At 38.3% G+C, this 19824-nt stretch overlaps 1 protein-coding gene across 1 annotated transcript in view; it reads right to left on the bottom strand.

Moving 5' to 3' along the window:
* C14H8orf34 (chromosome 14 C8orf34 homolog) overlaps positions 1 to 19824 on the bottom strand; it is a 407132-nt gene that overhangs the window by 311120 nt on the left and 76188 nt on the right. The window contains 2 exon segments of the mRNA XM_058699771.1: positions 1419 to 1550; positions 14873 to 15020. Of these exon segments, the coding sequence (XP_058555754.1) occupies positions 1419 to 1550; positions 14873 to 15020 (280 nt within the window).

Here is a 19824-nt window from a genome sequence, read left to right as displayed (position 1 = left end):
GATGCCTCAAATTTAAAAAGTAAAAGTGAACTGTGCAAGTAACTTGTATGTTTTGATATGTAAACTTGTGTAGCTCTGAAACATCTGAAAGAATTCAAAGTGGTTCCATGTTAGAAGCCTGTAATACTACTTTTCAAACCATGTATATTTTCATTTTGATTAAAATAAAATGAAATAATTTTTTTTTAATTTTTTTTTTAACATTTATTTATTTTTGAGACAGAGAGAGACAGAGCATGAATGGGGGAGGTCAGTGAGAGAGGGAGACACAGAATCTGAAACAGGCTCCAGGCTCTGAGTAGTCAGCACACAGCCCGACGCGGGGCCCGAACACACATACCGCGAGATCGTGACCTGAGCCGAAGTCGGACGCTTAACTGACTGAGCCACCCAGGCGCCCCAAATGAAATAATTTTTAAAATATTTATATGGTAATGTTACAGCAAAGGTAATCTCAGACTTCTGAAATACTTTTCCTACTACCTTTTAAAAAAGTAATCTGAAATATTTACTATACTAAAAATATACTGACCCTCTGACCCAGTGATCTTATGTCTGGTAAATTATCATGAAGAAATGAGAACACCTACACTTATATATGTATGTACAAGGTTGTTTACTTTATCAGAAATTGCAAGATATTCATTTATTTCAGTGAAAATTTGTGGTGGCACAACTCTGTAAACAATCTAACTGTCCTTCCATAGGGGAATAAATAAATTATGGCACATTCACAGCATGCTACGGCATGTATTCATTAAAAAGCATAACTTAGATCTAAGTTTAACATGAAAATACATCCACAGTATATTCTAAAATAATAAAAACAAATTGCTCAAGAATGTGTATAGTCTAAAACCAGTTTTATAAAGCAAATCAACTCACACATATTTTATACGCTAGTCTGTACAAAGAAAAGGATATAAAAGATGCAAACTATTTCAAAGGGTATGAAAATATATAAATTATTTTTGAGGAAGTAGAATCTGAGGGGGACTAACAGAAGAAAGAAGGATTAACATTTAAAATTTTACTAAGTTTTTTTAATATAAAACTCCTTTATTTCCCTCTACTCTAAAAGATTTAATTTGTTTTTATAGACTATTAAATATAGGGTTACTGTTGCTTTGAATGTGATATAATGCTGTAAGAGGCAAGGAAGCTGCTCCAAGCAGCTAACATTTTTAAAAGAATATTATACTCAAAAAGCTCTAAACCAATTAAACATGCTTGAGAATATGAGTGAGTAGATATATATAAATACAGCTCAATGTTACTGCTAAAATGAACATGACATTCATTAGGATTAACAGCCAGAATTATCAGATAAAAAGTTAGGCTTCAACTCTTACCTTTTCTTCATTTTGTTAGTAACACATACTTACATTAAGTAACATTTGAATGACAAAATTCCTTACATGATTTGGATTCTGATGACGGTGGGGAAATATTAGACACAGCAAGGTCACTTTTTGACTTTTTAGGCTTCTTTGCATTTAATTGCCACGGCTTATCATAGCTTCTGAAATCCCTTCTTGTTCCTTTATGTTCTGTTAAAACAAACAAAATATATATTCGTGTCTGTATACATACACTCAATACTAAGTGTTTTCAAGTTTGATCAAAAACTAAACCATGAAGTCATTAGATATACCTCGCAAAAGTTATAGGTCATCTCACATCAAAACTAATGCAAATGTTCAAAAATATTTCTTGTTTAAATTTTAGTTTTGAATTTGATATGATTCAATTTGTATATTGATATGATTAAGATCATGCTAAACTTTGAAAGGCTTCTGGAAACACTCTTTAAGGCATAGATTACCAATACTTAAAATAACATTCTTTAAATGGGTATTATGGAATAAAGCACTGTATTCTAAAGTAAATAAAAACAACTAAACATTTAAGTAAGTTTTACTCATCTGATTTTACCCTATCCATTATTCACTAAGATACATTAAACCACCAACAGTCACCCACATTTCTTCTCTAGCATCAGTCATTTTTTCCACTTCTCTATTCAAGAAAGTAATTCAGCCAATTTTGTTGAAAGTCACAGCTCCCCTTCAAAGGTGGTCCAAGTCATACCAATTCCCAAATTAAATGATATTTCCAAGAGTTCACCCCTCTTGACATCTTTGCAAAGCATTTCATATTTTTAGACATACCTATCTTTATGGAATATTTGTTTTTCTTATTCTCAGGGCACGACATTCTCCTCATCTCCATATCCCCTATGTCACTACTCCTACTCTGTCTCATTCACTGCTTCTCCATCTTCTTTCATCTATGTGATCTTCCTTAGAGTTTAGAGTTTCCTTCTACTTTCTTGTTTAAATATATAAGTTGTCAAATCATCTTAGCTTTATGAATGACTCATCAATATTCCTCTAGCCACCCACTTGTAAATACCAACTAGACATCATGAAACATTATATGGATTCCTCAAATTTATATTTTAAGGTTTTACTAAACTAGTTGTTACCTAATTTTTCCACCTCCAATATGCCATTGAATACCAAAAGAAGCAAAGACATTTTAAAACTCTAGGAACAGAAATACTGGTCTGTGGTCTGTCAGAACACAGATGTATTTCCACAGATATGAATAAGACAAAAGATAAGAAAATCAGAAGGAAATTGGAAGATTTCTAGGCATCCATGATACTTCCCCTTACATCTATTTCTGTCATTCAATGAGAATTTGTCTTTCTGTGTACATCCTAGGATCATATCTTCTTTTTTTTTTAATATTTATTTATTTATTTATTTAGAGAGCATGAGATGGGGAGGAGCAGAGAGGGAGGGAGAGAGAAAATCCCAAGCAGGCTCCATGCTGAGAAGCAGCTGAAGCTGGGCTCAATCTCACAAATGGTGAGATCATGACCTGAGCCGAAATCAAGAGTCAGACACTTAACCGACTGAGCCACTGAGGCACCGTGGAATGTAGTATCTTCTAATGCAATATGGCTAAAGGAAAAAGGATCCTGGTCATAAAATACATAATTTTATTATACAAAGAAAAAGGTTAAAAAGAACAAAGGAGGAATGACACATTAGATTTTGTGGCTTTTTTACTTTTCCACTACAGACAAGGAGAAAAATCCACATTAACATAAATAATCTAGTAATGATACTATTCTTATTTCATCAGTTGAAAAACAAGATGAAACATAAAGTTACTCATGAGTGTAGCAGAGACCCATAGAATTCAACTGATAATGGAAATTTTAGTAGCAGTCATGATTTGTTCTGTCGCTCTAAAATTTTTGAAAAGAAGTAGGGGGACCCGAAGTTCCCTCGTCCCTCAAACAACAGCAGTATTGAAGCCAGAAGACTTGGAATTCCAGGAATCCGTGCTACAGAGTGACAGAAACATCTCCAGGGACCCATGAGGACAACTTGGCAGGCCACAGGTGTGTGATTGTGAATTGGGAGAGATAAAATGGGCAGAGTAGGCATGGAGCGGAGGGATCCCCTTCCGTGGGGAGACAAAAGAAAGAGAAAGAGAGGCTTGGAAGTATAGGATTGTATTTGGACAAAAGAAAAACCATGAACTGAGGAATAGAAAAAATGGAGAAAGAACCAATTTCTAACTCATCCCAGGGTTGCGGGGCTTTCTCCAGACTGGGGCCTGCTGCCCTGTACACCCGCCTGGGAAGGAGGGGAGCCAGCCCGGAGCTTGGTAGTGAGCTCAGAGGCACACTGGGAGAGAGCAGTCCCCTACCCTGAGTGCTGTGAGAAGAAGGTATAGAGACATTCCAAGGACAAAAGACCCTGCAGGCACCAGCCAGTCAGAGGTTCTTTGTTGGCTGGCTGGTGGAGTGGCACTACCCCAGAACCAGGGTGGGCGGAATAGGACCCTTTAAGACATCAGGGTTTGAATCCCAGCCAAGCACCTGGGCGGCACAGGAGACTGTGGAGTGGGACAAACTGGCCCGCTCACACCCGCGCGGCACTGTGAGGGCAGCCTGAACAGAGTGGTTTGGGACACCGGTCTGGGGAGAAGAGACTGGGATGTCTCCATTTTTTCTACCCATCCCCAACAAGGTGGGGCTTCAGGGAATAGAAAACGGGCCCACAGTAGATGTGGCACCCACTGATACCAAACCACATCCCTCAGTGCCTGGTAACTGCATATCTAACAAAGGAAGATTGACACTGACCGAACCAGAAGGCCCCTCCTCCAGACCAGGGCAGCCACCAGTTCCAAGACACCATCAGATATTGGTCCAGTGGTTTTGCATTTTCTGAATTGATTCTTGGTCAATTCTTATTTTCTATATATATTTTTTCTTCCTTTTCTTCCTCTTATTTCTTCCCTTCTCTATTCTGGTTGTTGCTTGTTTAAGTAGACATTTTTAATCTATTCTTTTTGCATCTCTTCTGTGTTTCCTTCTTTATTTTCCTCTCTCTCTCTCTCTCTCTCTCTCTGGATTAAGCTGTATAGTTTCTCTGATTCTCTGCCTGATCATTTATCCTTTTTTTTTTTTTCCTGCCCCTGTCATTTCTTTCTTTCTATGGGATAAGGCTTCTTCCACCACCATCCCCCTTTTTAAAATTTCTTCCAGAGTTACTTCAATGAACAAATCAAATCACACCTCGTAGAAGGTCCAAACCACCACTATGACTGGGGAGATAAAGCAACCAGAGTCACAACAACAGACAGCATACAACACACTCCAAAAACACCTCCTGAAGGGCCAGGCCCTGGAGAGGGTATAACCCCTTTTTAATGCTCACAGTAGTACTCACAGGTGCAGGACACATAACAAGCTATTAAAACATATAAGAGACAGAAAACTAGCCAAAATGACAAAATGGAAGAATTCTCCTCAAAAGAAATTCCAGAAAGAAATGACAGCTAGAGAATTGTTCAAAACAGATATAAACAATATATCTGATCAAGAATTTAGAATAATAGCCACAAGATTAATAGCTGGGCTTGAAAAAAGCATAGAAGATAGCAGAGAATCTATTGCTGCAGAGATTAAGGAACTATGAAATAGTCACAACAAATTAAGAAATGTTGTAAATGAGGTGCAAAATAAATGATGCAGTGGCAGCAAGGATGGAGGAAGCAGAAGTGAGAATAAGTGAAATAGAAGATAAAATTATGGAAAATGATGAAGCCAAGAAAAAGATAAGAAAATACTAGACCACGAAGGGAGAATTAGAGAACTAAGTGATTCAATGAAATTTAATAATACCTGTATCATAGGAGTTCCAGAAGAAGAAGAAGAAGAGAGAGAAAGGGGCAGAAGGTTTGAAATGAACTAATTGAACAAATTACAGCTGAAAATTTCCCCAATCTGGGGAAGGAACCAGACATCCAAACCCAGGAGGCACAGAGAACTCCTTTCAGATTTAACAAGAAGAGGTCTTCACCATGGCATATCATAGTGAACCTGGAAAAATACAAAGATAAAGAGAGAATTCTGAAAGCTGCTAGGGACAAACAGGACTTAACCTACAAGGGTAGACACATAAGGGTAGTAGAAGACCTGTCCACTGAAACTTGTCAGGCCAAAAGGGAATGGCAGGAAATACTCAATGCACTGAATAGGAAAAATATGCAGCAAAAATCCTTTATCCAGCAAGGCTCTCACTCAGAATAGAAGGAGAGATAAAGGCTTTCCCAGACAAACAAAAACTGAAGGAGTTCATGACCACTAAACCACCCCTGCAAGAGATCCTAAGGGGGACTCTGTGAGTGGAATGCTGAAAAGACTACAAAGGGCCAGAGACATCACCACAAGCATAAAACCTACAGATAACACAATGACACTAAATCCATATTTATCAATAACTCTGAATGCAAATGGGCTAAATGCCCCAATCAAAAGACACGGGGTATCAGAATGGATAAAAAACAAAACAAGATCCATCTATATGCTCTCTACAAGAGACTCATTTTAGACCTAAGGACTGAAGGTGAGGGGATGGAAAACCATCTATCATGCTACTGGGAGTCAAAAGAAAGCTGGAGTAGCCATACTTTTTTCAGACAAACTAGATTTTAAGCTAAAGGTTGTAATGAGAGATGAAGAAGGGTATTATATCATAATTATGGGGTCTATCAATCAAAAAGAGCTAATAATTGTAAATGTTTATGCCCCCAACTTGAACAAACCCAAATCAATTAATTACAAATATAAGCAGTCCTACTGATAAGAATACAGTAATTGCAGGGGACTTTAATACTTCACTTACAACATTGGACAGATCATCTAGGCATAAAATCAATAAATAAACAAGGGCCCTGAATGATACACTGGACCAGATGGACTTGACAGATATATTCAGAACTTCTCATCCAAAAGCAGCAGAATACACATTCTTCTCGAGTGCAGATGGAACATTCTCCAAGATATCACATACTGGGTCACAAAACAGCCTTCAATAAATACAAAAGAAGTGAGATCATACCATGCATATTTTCAAATCACAATGCTATGAAATGTGAAATCAACCACAAGAAAAATTTTGGAAAACCTCCAAATGCATGGAAGTTAAAGGACATCTTACTAAAAAGAATGAATGGGTCAACCAGGAAATTAAAGAAGAAATTAAAAATATATATGGAAACAAATGAAAATGAAAACATGACAGTCCAAGCCCTCTGAGATGCAGCAAAGGCAGTCCTAAGAGGAAAATACATTATTATCCAGCCTATCTCAAGAAACAAGAAAAATCCCAAATATAAAATTTAACCACATACCTAAAGGAACTAGAAGCAGAACAGCAAAGAAACCCCAAAGCCAACAGAAGATAAATAATAAAGATTAGAGCAGAAATAAACAATATAGAATTCAAAAAAAAACCAAAACAGATCAATGAATCTAAGAGTTGGTTTTTTGAAAAAATAAACGAGGGTGCTAAACCCCTTGCCAACCTTCTCAAAGAGAAAAGAAAGAGAACCCAAATAGATAAAACCACCAATGGAAAGAGGAGAGATCACAATCAATACCACAGGAATACAATTATTAGAGAATACTATGAAAAATTATATGTCAACAAACTGGACAACCTGGAAGAAATGGACAAATTCCTAGACACCCACACAATACAAAAACTCAAGCGGGAAGAAATAGAAAATTTGAACAGACCCATAACCAGCGAAGCAATTGAATCAGTTATCAAAAGTCTCCCAACAAATAAGAGTCCAGGACCAGATGGCTTACCAGGTAGTTCTACCAGACGTTTAAAGCAGAGTTAATGCCTATCCTTCTCAAGCTGTTCCAACAAGATAGAAATGGAAGGAAAGCTTCCAAAATCATTCTTTTTTTTTTATGTTTATTTATGTTTGAGAGAGAGACAGAGAGAGAGCAGGGAAGGGGCAGAAAGAGAGGGAGACACAGAATCAGAAGTAGGCTCCAGGCTCTGAGCTATTAGCACAGAGCCCAAAGCAGAGCTTGACCTCAGACCATGAGATCATGACCTGAGTTGAAGTCAGGTGCTTAACCAACTGAGCCACCCAGGCACCCCTGGACTCACTCTATGAAGCCAGCATTCCCTTGATTCCCAAATCAGAGACCTCACTAAAAAGGAGAATTACAGACCAATATCCCTGATGAACATGGATGCAAAAATTCTCAACAAGATACTAGCAAATTGAATTCAACAGTATATTAAAAGAATTATTCACCATGATCAAGTGGGATTCATTCCCGGGCTGCAGGGCTGGTTCAACATTCACAAATCAATCAATTGGATACACAACATTAATAGAAGGATAAGAACCATATGATCCTGTCAATAGATAAAAACAAAGCATTTGACAAAACACAGCATCCTTCTTTAATAAAAACCCTCAAGAAAGTTGGGATAGAAGGAACATACCTCAACATCATAAAAGCCATATATGAAAAGCCCACAGCTAATATCATCCTCAATGGGGAAAAACTGAGAGCTTGCCCCCTGAGATCAGGAACACGACAGGGATGTCCACTCTCACCACTGTTGTGTAACATAGTGTTGGAAATCCTAGCATCAGCAATCAGACAACAAAATGAAATGAAAGGCATCCAAATAGGCAAAGAAAAAGTTAAACTTTCACTTTTTCACAGACAACATGATACTCTCCATGGAAAATCTGAAAGACTCCACGAAAAAGCTGCTAGAACTAATACATGAATTCAACAAAGTCTCAGAATACAAAATTAATGTACATAAATCAGTTGCATCTCTACACACCAATAATGAAGGAACAGAAAGAGAAATCAAGAAATTGATCCCATTTACAACTACACTAAGAACCATAAAATACCTAGGAATAAACCTAACCAAAGATGTAAAAGATATGTATGCTGAAAAGTATAAAAAACTTATGAAAGAAATTAAAGAAGACACAAAGGAATGGAAAAATATTCCATGCTCACGGATTGAAAGAACAAATATTGTTAAAATGTCAATACTACCCAAAGCAACTTACACTTTCAATGCAATCCCAATCAAAATGGTACCGGCATTCTTCTCAAAGCCAGAACAAACAATCCTAAAATCTGTATGGAACCACAAAAGACCCTGAATAGTCAAACTAATGTTGAAAAAAGAGAACCAAAGCAGGAGGCATAATAATCTCAGACTTTAGCCCCTACTACAAAGCTGTAATCATCAAGACAGTATGGTATTGGCACAGAAAGACACATAGACCAATGGAATAAGATAGAGAGAGAACCTAGAATTGGACCCAAAAATGTATGGCCAACTAATCTTTGACAAAGCAGGAAAGAGTATTCAATGGAACAATGACAGTCTCTTTAGCAAATGGTGCTGGGAGAACTGGACAGCAACATTAAAAAGAATGAAACTGGACCACTTTCCTACACTATACACAAAAATAAATTCAAAATGGATGAAAGAGTTAAATGTGAGATGGGAAACTGTCAAAACCCTAGAGAAGACCACAGGCAACAACCTCTTTGACCTCAGCCACAGCAACTTCTTACTTGACACATCTCCAAAGGCAAGGGAAATAAAAGCAAAAATGAACCATTGGGACCTCACCAAGATAAAAAGTGTCTGCACAGCGAAGGAAACAATCAGCAAAACTAAAAGGCAACTGACAGAATGGGAAAAGATATTTGCAAATGACATATCAGATAAAGGGTTAGTATCCAAAATCTATAGAGATCTTACCAAACTCCACACCTGAAAAACAAAGAATCCAGTGAAGACATGGGCAGAAGACATAAATAGACACTTTTCCAAAGAAGACATCCAGATGGCCAACAGACACATGAAAAGATGCTCAACATCACTCATCATCAGGGAAATACAAATCAAAACCACACTGAGATACCACCTCACACTGGTCAAGAGTGGCTAAAATTGACAACTCAGGAAACCACATATGTTGGCAAGGATGTGGAGAAAAGGAACCCTCTTGCACTTTTGGTAGGAAAACAAACTGGTGCAGCTGCTCTGGAAAACAGTGTGGAGGTTCCTCAAAAAATTAAAAATACAATTACCCTATGACCCAGCAATAGCATTACTAGGAATTTATCCAAAGGGTACAGGAGTACCTCTTCTTAGGGGCACACGTACCCCAATGTTTACAGTAGCACTGTCAACAGCCAAATTATGGAAAGAGCCCAAATGTCCATCAACTAATGAAAGGATAAAAGAGATATCATTTATATATACAATGGAATACTACTTGTCAATGAGAAAGAATGAAACCCTGCCATTTGCAACAATGTGGATGGAACTGGAGGGAATTATGCTAATTGAAGTAAGTCAGTCAGAGAAAGACAGATCTCATATATTTTCATTCATATGTGGAACTTGAGAAACTTAACAGATGATAGGGGAAGGGGGAAAAAACAGTTTCAAACAGGGAGGGAGGCAAGCCATAAGAAACTCTTAAATACAGAGAACAAACTTTGGGGGGGCGGGAGAGTGGGGGAGAGGGGAAAATGGGTGATGGGCACTGAGGTGGGCACTTGCTAGGATGAGCACTGGGTGTTTATGTAAACAATGAATCATGGGAATCTACTCCTGAAGCCAAGAGCACAGTGTATACACTGTATATTAGCTAACTTGATAATAAATTATACTTTTAAAAAATAAATAAAATCCAGAATTGCGATACCTCCAAAAAAGAAATCTTAGAAAAGATTTACTATGAAAAAACCTTAAAATTTTAGAATGTGATTAATTTGCCTTCTCAATAAAAATAAAAGAAAATGGATTGTATGAAACAAAAAGAAATGTGAGAGGCGATAGGTTAACCAACCAACCTACAATAAAATATAACCTCAGACAGAAATGGATAAAGAAGATAAGGAAATTCTGACAATAAACCAAAATGCAATACCACCATTTAAATTTGTTTTCAAAGCCAGAAAGAGAAAACTGATACTGCAGAAAATTGAGTCAGTGACACAGAGAGCACACTTTGCCAAATTTCCCTAGAAGTCGGTCAATAAAAAAAGGCAAATATAATGTGAAATGAAATGGGAGGAATGAAGAACAGTAAAGCAAACTCAATTTACACATAGTTGATTTTCCTGAAGAAAAAATAAAAAACAAATATAACAGAAGCAATATCTAAGTACACAAAAGGAAAATAGTTTTAGGCTGAAGACTTAGATTTGCTGATTAAAAAGAGTCACTGAATATAAGAAAAAAATTTTTAACAAGATAATCATCTAGATATAGACCCAGGAAAACTTGTTAATATCACAAATAAAGAAAAAAAACCATAAGTATTTAAGAAAAATAATTAGAATATCGAAAAAGAAATAAAAATAAGGCAGGTTTCAAGTTTCTCCTCAACAATACTAAATGACAGACTTTTAGATGATGCTGTGTCCCACATTGCTAGATACATTTAAAGGCAATAAAAGGACAACTTCCGATATTTTCAAAAGGTATTATACCAATATACCTTGAATATTAACATATTTTCTTGCTAATTTGAAGATGCACCAGAAGAAAACAATTCAAAACTGCAGTTAAGATGTAAACTGGCATTACTTATTGTCACCTAAATTATAACGTCACCACTTATATTCATATCCAAGAATTATCCTATGCTTTACTTCTCCCTCCTGTCATACTCTTTCTCTCTAAAATTTTTCCTTTTCACCTTCTGGGGCATACATTCCATGGTAAACAAACATTTCTCTATCCTCATGTCTGAAGACACACCTCACTCTTTCCCCAAGAGCACTCCCTCCTCTGCAGCTTCCTGGAATGGAGGGCTCGTTGTCCCATGTGGTACCCACCAAAGATTGGGTTCTCCTGGCCCAACAATGTTAAGTGGGAAGTCCCTTCTCTTTTGCAGTATATGCTGCCTACTTACGCTATTCAGTCAGTACTCTTCATTGTTACCATCTTTCTGTTCCCGATTACTCCACAGCCCGACTTAAGACCTTGGCACAGTCTCCCTAAACTTTTCAACAACTTGAATGAAACTCTGGCTTCATCTTCTTAATCCTCAGATAAATCATGCATGAAGTCCCATACTTCCTTGTCCTCCCTAACTCTAAAAAGCTTCACTTCCCTAATAACTAAGACACCCCAAAACTAAAGCTACCAACAGGACATTCTCATCATCGGGACTCATTCCACCTGTTTTTTTTATCTCAAATATCACAATCCCCTGTCCTACATCTCTCATATTTTCACTGCACCTACACTGCACCAGCCTTCTAAAGGTCTTTAGCTCTCTGATCTGCTTTTTTTGTCTAATTCTTTTCCTATCTTTGCTCACTACCTTCTCATACCAGACCTTGTGCTTCAATCACTTGCATAAATTGTTCCCAAATGTCCTCAATTGCTGTGCTAAACTGTTATTTCGCCCTCCGCCCTTGCCGTGCCACAACCACAATTCTCAATCAGTCCCTCCAACTGTCTGCCCTGTTTGCTTCCCACTACTTCTGGGCACTGTTGGAGAAATAGCACAACCGTGCTAATGGTTTCTATGTTTAACTCATGTCTTCAACTTCAGAGAGGCCCCAGAACTGCCTCATAATCTTTTTTTTTCCTTTTGTCAATTCTTGTTTCCTTTTCCTTGGTGATTTTACACAATTGGCATCACTCACTCTAATCTCCCCTATCCAATACCCAATCCTATTGTCCTCAGCAAACAATCTCACTTCTTTTTTTTTAAATTTTTTAAATTATTATAATTTTTTTAAATTTACATCCAAGTTAGTTACCATATAGTGCAACAATGATTTTAGGAGTAGATTTCTTAATGCCCCTTACCCATTTAGCCCATCCCCCCTCCCAAAACCCCGCCAGTAACCCTCTGTTTTTTCTCCATATTTAAGAGTCTCTTATGTTTTGTCCCCCTCCCTGTTCTTATATTATTTTTGCTTCCCTTCCCTTATGTTCATCTGTTTTGTATCTTAAAGTCCTCATATGAGTGAAGTCATATGATATTTGTCTTTCTCTAATTTCGCTTAGCGTAATACCCTCTAGTTCCATCCATGTAGTTGCCAATGGCAAGATTTCATTCTTTTTGATTGCTGAGTAATACTTCCATCAAACAATCTCACTTCTTAATAAAAAGACAAAATTTTAGGCATCAGATGTAATCCCACACTTGCTTCCCCCAGTCCATCTCTTACTTTACCTACAAATTTGACCACAGTTTCTTCCATTGGTTATCATAACTTGCATCATACTGAATGCCACTCTGTAAGTCCTGCCTTGACCTGTCCCCAGAGTTTTAGACTCATATCTAACTGCTTGCTGGAAATACCTACTAGAATGCCCCATGGGAAACTCAAAGTGATCAATAGGAAGTGGACTTATTATTGTCCTTCATAAATTTACTCCTCTGTTCCCATCTTGCTTTGTGAAATACGCACATATGACATTACCCAAGTCAGTACATTGGGGGTTAAAAAAATCTCCTCCCCTCCTTCACCCTCTCCAAGCAGTACTTGTGCTGGTCAGAGTTCTAAGATGACTCCCATTATCTTTGCCCCTGACATTATGCCCTATATAATTCTCTCCCCTTAAGTGTAGTAGATAGGACCTCTGACTTGCTTCAAACCAACAGAATATGGTAAAGATGATAGGATGTCAATGCTATGATTATGCTATATTATATATGCTCAGTAGACTTGAATAAGAGAAAGTCCCTTGCTGATTTTAAGGAAGTCAGCTTCCATGATGTGAAAGCCACATGGCAAAGAACCGTGAATTGCATCTATGAGTTGAGAGCAACCCCGGGCTAAAATGCAGCAAGAAAACGGAAACCTCAGTCATACAGCCACAAGTAAATTAATGCTGCCAACAGTCTGAATGAATTTGGAAGCCAGATCCTTCTTATTTCAACCTCCAGATGAGAATGCAACCAGGCCAATGTCTTAATTTCCAGCCTTGTGAGGTTAGACAGAGGATCTAGTTGCTCCAGGTATGGACTTCTGATCCACGGAAAGTATGAGTTCCTAAATGTGTGATGATTAAAACCGCAGAGTTTAACATACTACTATCTCTCCAGATACTACAATTTATAAATGCGGGCTCATACGACCTCACTGGGCTCGTAAGTTTCATATGGTCTGCCTTTGCATGATGAGTGCCAACTCTGCACCTACAAATCAAAGTTCATGCCTATATACCCATGCTACTTAAAATCTAAACCCAAGAAAGTGAGGCCAGGAAAAAGCAAGATTCTCTCTTTTATATGCCAAAAGTTCATATCCTAGTTTCCTATATAATGCAGATACTTCTGTATGGATAACTGATACCAGAGAGCTCTACATTTTTCAGAGGATACCCTATTCCCTACCCACTTGAGTGTGGCTTTGAAACATGGTCTCAAGAAGGCACCGGTAGGAGAATATAGCCAAAGAAGACCAAAATCCTTTCATGGGATCTCATAGAGCATGAAAAGGATGAGAGAAGTGAAGAAGATGTCATTCCAGGAAAACATGTGGAGTCATATCAAACAGATTTCCATGGGAATTAGGCAAGGAGTTGCCTACTGATGCAACAGGCATAGGGGATTTGGTTTCATAAGTAAATGGCAAACCAACAAGCCAGTACGTAGAAGAAAAAAAGTGTCGGACACATTCTATAAGCGAAGATCAAAGTCAAATCTACCCAGTTCTCTCAGTCAGTGCTTATTGGGGAGATGAGGCTATTGCAGACTTGGTAAGGTTGGTTCCCCAACGACCGGAGTAAATGAATCCACGTAAGGGTGAACTTACTACATAACAATGGGCGCCACGGGAAATAGAGAATAATCATTAGTTTGGACAAAGTGAAAGGTAACTTCGTAAAAATCTTTGTTTACCTTTCTACAGATAAGCTATAAGCACTGAATTCAAATTCTTTATGAAAAGAAAAAAAAGTTAGTTTGAATTAATATGGAATGAAACCTTTTTGTGCAAATCTGAATCTTCTATTAAAATGGAATATACAGATTCTCATATCTTGAAGCATGATACATAGCATAATATATAACAATATGTTCAAATTCAAGAGTATCTTATGGAAAATTAAATTTTTTTTTATTTAAGTATTATTAACATACAGGGTTGTAGTAGTTTCAGGTGTACAATATAATGATTCAACAATTCTATACATTACTTAGTGGTCATCAAGATAAATGTACTCTTGATCCTTTTTATCTTTTTCACCCCTCCCCCGCACCTCCCCTCTGGCAACCACTAGTGTGTTCTCTGCATTTAAGACTCTTTTTTGTCTTTTTTCATTTGTTCATTAATTTTGTCTCTTAAATTCCATACATGAGTGAAACTTTAGCATATGGGTTAAGTTACAAATGAATACATGAAACCCTTAGTAACCATTTACATTTATCTTATAATCAGAACGATTATTGTACATTTTTTAATTAAATGTAACAAAACCAACTGTAAAATATATATTTTTTTACTTACCTGCTATTTCACTTTCTGCCCAGAGAGCTGCAGATCCAGATAAAGTTCTTTGAAGCTGTCCACGGTTTCCTTGTTTAGACTGAAGATGGTCAATGAGAAATGGGATTGGCTGGTCAGGTGTCTCAGTTATTAATTTGGTCATTAATTCCTGAAAGCAAAATACAGCATATATGTGTATCTAATAATAATTGTGAACACTTACATAGTACTTACTACTGCTAGCACTGCTCTACCTACTTTATATACACCAAATGATTTAATCCTAATGATAATCTTTTCAGGCAGGTACAAGCTATTGTCCTCCTTGTGAGGAAAGTGAAGTACAGAAGAGTAAACTATGTTACACAGCTAACACACACAAAGCCAAGAAATATTTACTTACATTTATTTTTCTTATTCTACTTGGCCAAAGAAATACTACAACTGTGATCTAAATTCTTTTAAAACTTCTAGCCCAAGGGGCTCCTGGGTGGCTCAGTTGGTTGAGCGTCCGACTTTGGCTCAGGTCATGATCTCCTGGTTTGTTACTTCGAGCCCCGCGTCGGGCTCTCTGCTGACAGCTCAGAGCCTGGAGCCTGCTTCTGATTCTGTGTCCCCCTCTCTCTCTTCCCTTCCCCTGCTCGCATTCTGCCTCTCAAAAATAAAGAAACATAATAAAAAAAGCAATTTTTTAAATTATAGCCCAAGAATTTTAAACTTCAGATTACTATTTTGAGAAATGCATTACAAACTAAACTTTTGGTAGACTTCACCATATACCTTATATACAAACGTTATTTTTTCCTTAACCATATCCCAAAATGAAAAAAAAAATTTCGTTGGAATGAACATTAGAAGCAAGTTAACAAGCCACTGACTCACAGAGACCAAAAAATGTCTTAAACTAGTCTCCAAACAATATTTACTTTTTCCCAAAGCCCTGATGGGTAATCATTCTTCTTTTTTTTAGTGAGTTAAGCAATGGAGATTTCTCTACTTGCTGAAGCAGACTGTTCCATTTTGGGGTAGCTATAATGATGCCTTAAATTGGGCAGAAAGCTGCCGAAGGGTGATATCTATACATTGTTTTTTTTTCTAGTCAGGAACAGCAAAGAGCAAGCTCCAATTTGTGGTCAATTAAACTGTTCTCATAAGAACAGCTGCCAAGCCACGTGGATATCTTTTGTGCTGTGTAACTAGGTTTGTGAATTTGTATGCACCATTGTACATTCACATCAGTCACGTTTCACCTTGCTAGTTTTAGCCCAGAATTCTAGTCTGTCAATTGTTATTTTCAGTTTAGATTCTGTGAGAAACAATGTCTTATGAGTGGGCCAGAAAATCAGATATCAGGAGTACTAACAGAAGGGATACTGGAAATTCCCCATCCCATTGTCTTTTTTTGTTAGTGGCCTATTTCTTCTGCCTTGAATGCTCTTCTCTCAGATGTTCAGGTGCCTGGCTTGTCATCATTTGTCTCTAATGATATCTTCTTAAGAGAAGCTTACCCTAACCCAACTTCATAAGTCTTTATGACTTCATTATCCTATTTTCTTCCTATCATTTAGCACTCTCCAGAATCATCTCATTTAATATTTGTTCATCTTTTTGTGCCTGCCTCTGCTCATCCTCTACCGCAGAACTGAAAGCATGAGAGTAGAGAGATCTCTACTCTTTCCCTAGAGCCTAGAACTCTACAGAGCTCATAGCCGGTACTGAATGAATAAATGAAAAAATGAATTCTTACTTTACTGACCCCAGGTACATAATAGTAATTAAAGTCTCTTTTTGTCCTAATTAACAACAATTAAAGCATGCATAGATTTCTTAGCCCAGCAGAAAACACTCTTCAAATTTCTTATACAAGAAACTGCTGTCATGATATCTCTGGGATATTTGTTCACATTGCCAACAATCTAGGAACACACTGATTTACCCGAGTAGAGGCTAAATGGACCTTGTAGATGACAAGATTCCAAGGTGATCTCAGAGACATGGATAAAATAATTCACGGTATCTCAAAAACGTGCAGATTGAACATAGAGTTGGAGCTAAAAAGAGCAAAGGATTTCTACCACAAAAATACTATGTAGCAAAATATTTAACAGACAACTGTGATTCTTTTTATATGCTGAAAAAGTAAGCAAGCAACCAGTTGGCACAGGTCTTCTTTATTTCTTTTATTTAAGATCTCAATTATTAATTATAACTAAAGAGGTCATTCCTATACTGTGGTTAAAGCAATGCACGGTTCATTTAAGCCCCAATTATACATCAGTGGAATGTAATTTAAAATATTTTGAGTTCTGCCTCTATAGATGTATCATATTCTATTTAAATACATCATACATTACAAATAATGAAAAAGAAATAGAAGAACCAACTGGATTACTCTTGTCACAGAAGGCCTGGGCACTCAGATAAAGCAAAATCAGGTCAGATAATAAAGCTTTAAAGCCACAGTAATTTCTAACCTGAAACCTCTGAAGATCTCATGCACTCCTTTTTACCTTTCAACTTAGATGGAAAGTTTCTGTGTCTATTTTCCTACTTTTAAAATAAAATAAAGTGTTCCTATATTGTCTTTAGAAGATGGGTCATACAGTCTTAATAAGCCAAGTAATTATTGTTAAATTTTAAAAATATCACTAGTCTCGTAACTAATTTTGGATATCCTTGTATTCCATTAATGAATATATAGTAAAGACACAGGATAAATTTAGTCATAAACAAAATGAAAATAGTTAATGTTTGCAATAGGGTATGTTGAGTACCTTGGCTGGACAATAGCCTAGCTTTAGATTATTGTATTTATAAAAGGAATTATCCTCCCACTCAATCCATGTATCCACCAACAAAGAACAAGAATAATTTTGAGCACTTGAACTGGATAGAAACCTCTCTTCTCAGACCTGAAAATTTAAATCCTTGTATTTGCAAAGATGCTCTGGCAACAAAAAGGTTGATCTCCACCACCATGATCTCCTCCACCCAAGATTTATATACAAAGAGAACAGAGGGGCACACAGATTTAAGAAAAGAGGAAGGAGTCGTGCACCTGATGTCAGGCTGGAGATAGAAACCCGACTGCAGAAAAGTTTCACAAGGATTATTCACACAAGGATTATTCACACAAGGAAGAAGCGATTCCAGAACAGCAATCGGTGTCAGGTAAGGAGGCTGAACACGAGGAGGAAATGTTCTGTGCTTCCAGCGGGGGTACGGGGGGATGGGGGCTTAGCTACAATTCTTACCATCAGCTGTGACATGAAATTCCCTGGGTGCTTGAACCTGACCGAGATGGAGATGCTGCGCCTGGCTGTCCGCACTATATTGGCCACCGTGAGCCGTGCTGGGTGGCGGCCAAGAGAGCCTGCAGCGCGAGCTCCTACAAGGCAGGCAGGCACAGGCACACTGCGCCCCCTCGAAGCTTCGCGCTCTACCTCTATGGAGGCCCAGCGCAGGCGCAGATCCAGACACACCCCAGCGCGCACCTTCCGACGAGCTGGCGTCGAGGGCGTACCCACCCACCGACCCGGGAGCCCTAACCGCGTGCGAGCTCCTAGGGGGCAGAGTCCCTGGGTAACTTGACGCCTTTACTGCCTGGGGATGCAATCATCTTCGCATCTGCCCCAAGGAGAGCCACCGACACCGCTTTTTGGGGGGAGGCACCCCAAACCTGTCCCGGGATGCAAGTTTCCTGGAAGGCTGGAAATCAGGGCACACCCTGAAGACGCCTCACCACCACCACCCTGTCCTGTAGCCCCAGAGCTGGCTGCAGGGTGTCAGGATATCCCTGTGTCTCCGGAGCCTCGCCCCTTGCCAGAAACCTACCCCTCCTGCCCCGCCCAACAAACATACCGCGAGCCTCCACCCTCAGACCCTATGGGGATGCTGGAACCACACCGTGGAGTTGCTCCCCAGCTCTGAGGACAATGCACCGGGCCCCGACTTCCAGCTCAATGACGAAAGCCCTCTTTAGAGCTCAGGCCGACAGCTCAATGGCTGCCCTGAACTTGGAAAAGATTTGGAGAGGGCATGCCTTCGCCTCTTCTACTAATGGCCTTGCCTGCCCCCTTTTCACCCAGGAATCCGGCCTATAGTGTGGGGCGTCCTCCTAATTTGCTGCTTCAGAGATTTTCAAGTCTTCCTTTAGCCAAGGATCCCTGGGAAATGTTGGTTGTGGGCACATAAAAATTGAAATAACAATGGAAGTGGTAATAGCACTCCTGCCCTGGAACAAAAACATTTATGTAAATTTTAGTCTAAGGACCTGGGGATTAATAAAATATAGGTATTAATTTTGATGTGATCTATTTGCACTCACAGGCTTAGTTAAATTTGAAGCATTCAAGTTACAAACAGAATGTATTAACTGTCACCAATGGAGGATTTCATTCATACTTAACTAATATCAATAATATTACTAATGTAAATGAAATGCAAAAGACACAGGATAAGGTAATGATTACACACCAAAGCTTTGAAATCAGATGTACACTTTAAGTCATCTTCTACTTATTAGCTGTTTGACTTTGGGTAAGACCATCACTTTAACATTCAATACTTCATCTACTAATTGTAAATGATAATACATACTACCTAGATCATAGAGTTGCCAAGAGGATTAAATAAAATGATTGCAAAGCATTCATAAAGTGCTTGGGATATATGTAGCCTACACTGATAGGCTGGAAACTGTCTCCCAGAATCTCCTTTATATGATCTGGGTTAAAGTTTCCTAGTGTGAGGAATTCATAGGAGACTTGGGAAATAGGAGAGAGAAGCCGAAGAAATTATTCTCCAGAGTTAAATGCAAGCATATGTGGGGCAGATGAGAGATTCACAGAAGTTTCCCAGCAAGTTTGTAGAAACCACTGCAGACTGGGATCACTCTGGAAGCTCCCAAAGATACTGGAGAACTGCAGCAGCTTCCAGGCGAGCATTTGAGAGCCACCTGCTTCTGTGTTCCA

Source organism: Neofelis nebulosa, chromosome 14 (genome assembly GCF_028018385.1).
Source record: "Neofelis nebulosa isolate mNeoNeb1 chromosome 14, mNeoNeb1.pri, whole genome shotgun sequence".
In the NCBI taxonomy this organism is placed as follows: domain Eukaryota; kingdom Metazoa; phylum Chordata; class Mammalia; order Carnivora; family Felidae; genus Neofelis; species Neofelis nebulosa.
Note: the sequence above shows the minus strand (reverse complement) of the source record. Positions and strands in the feature narration are given on the sequence as shown.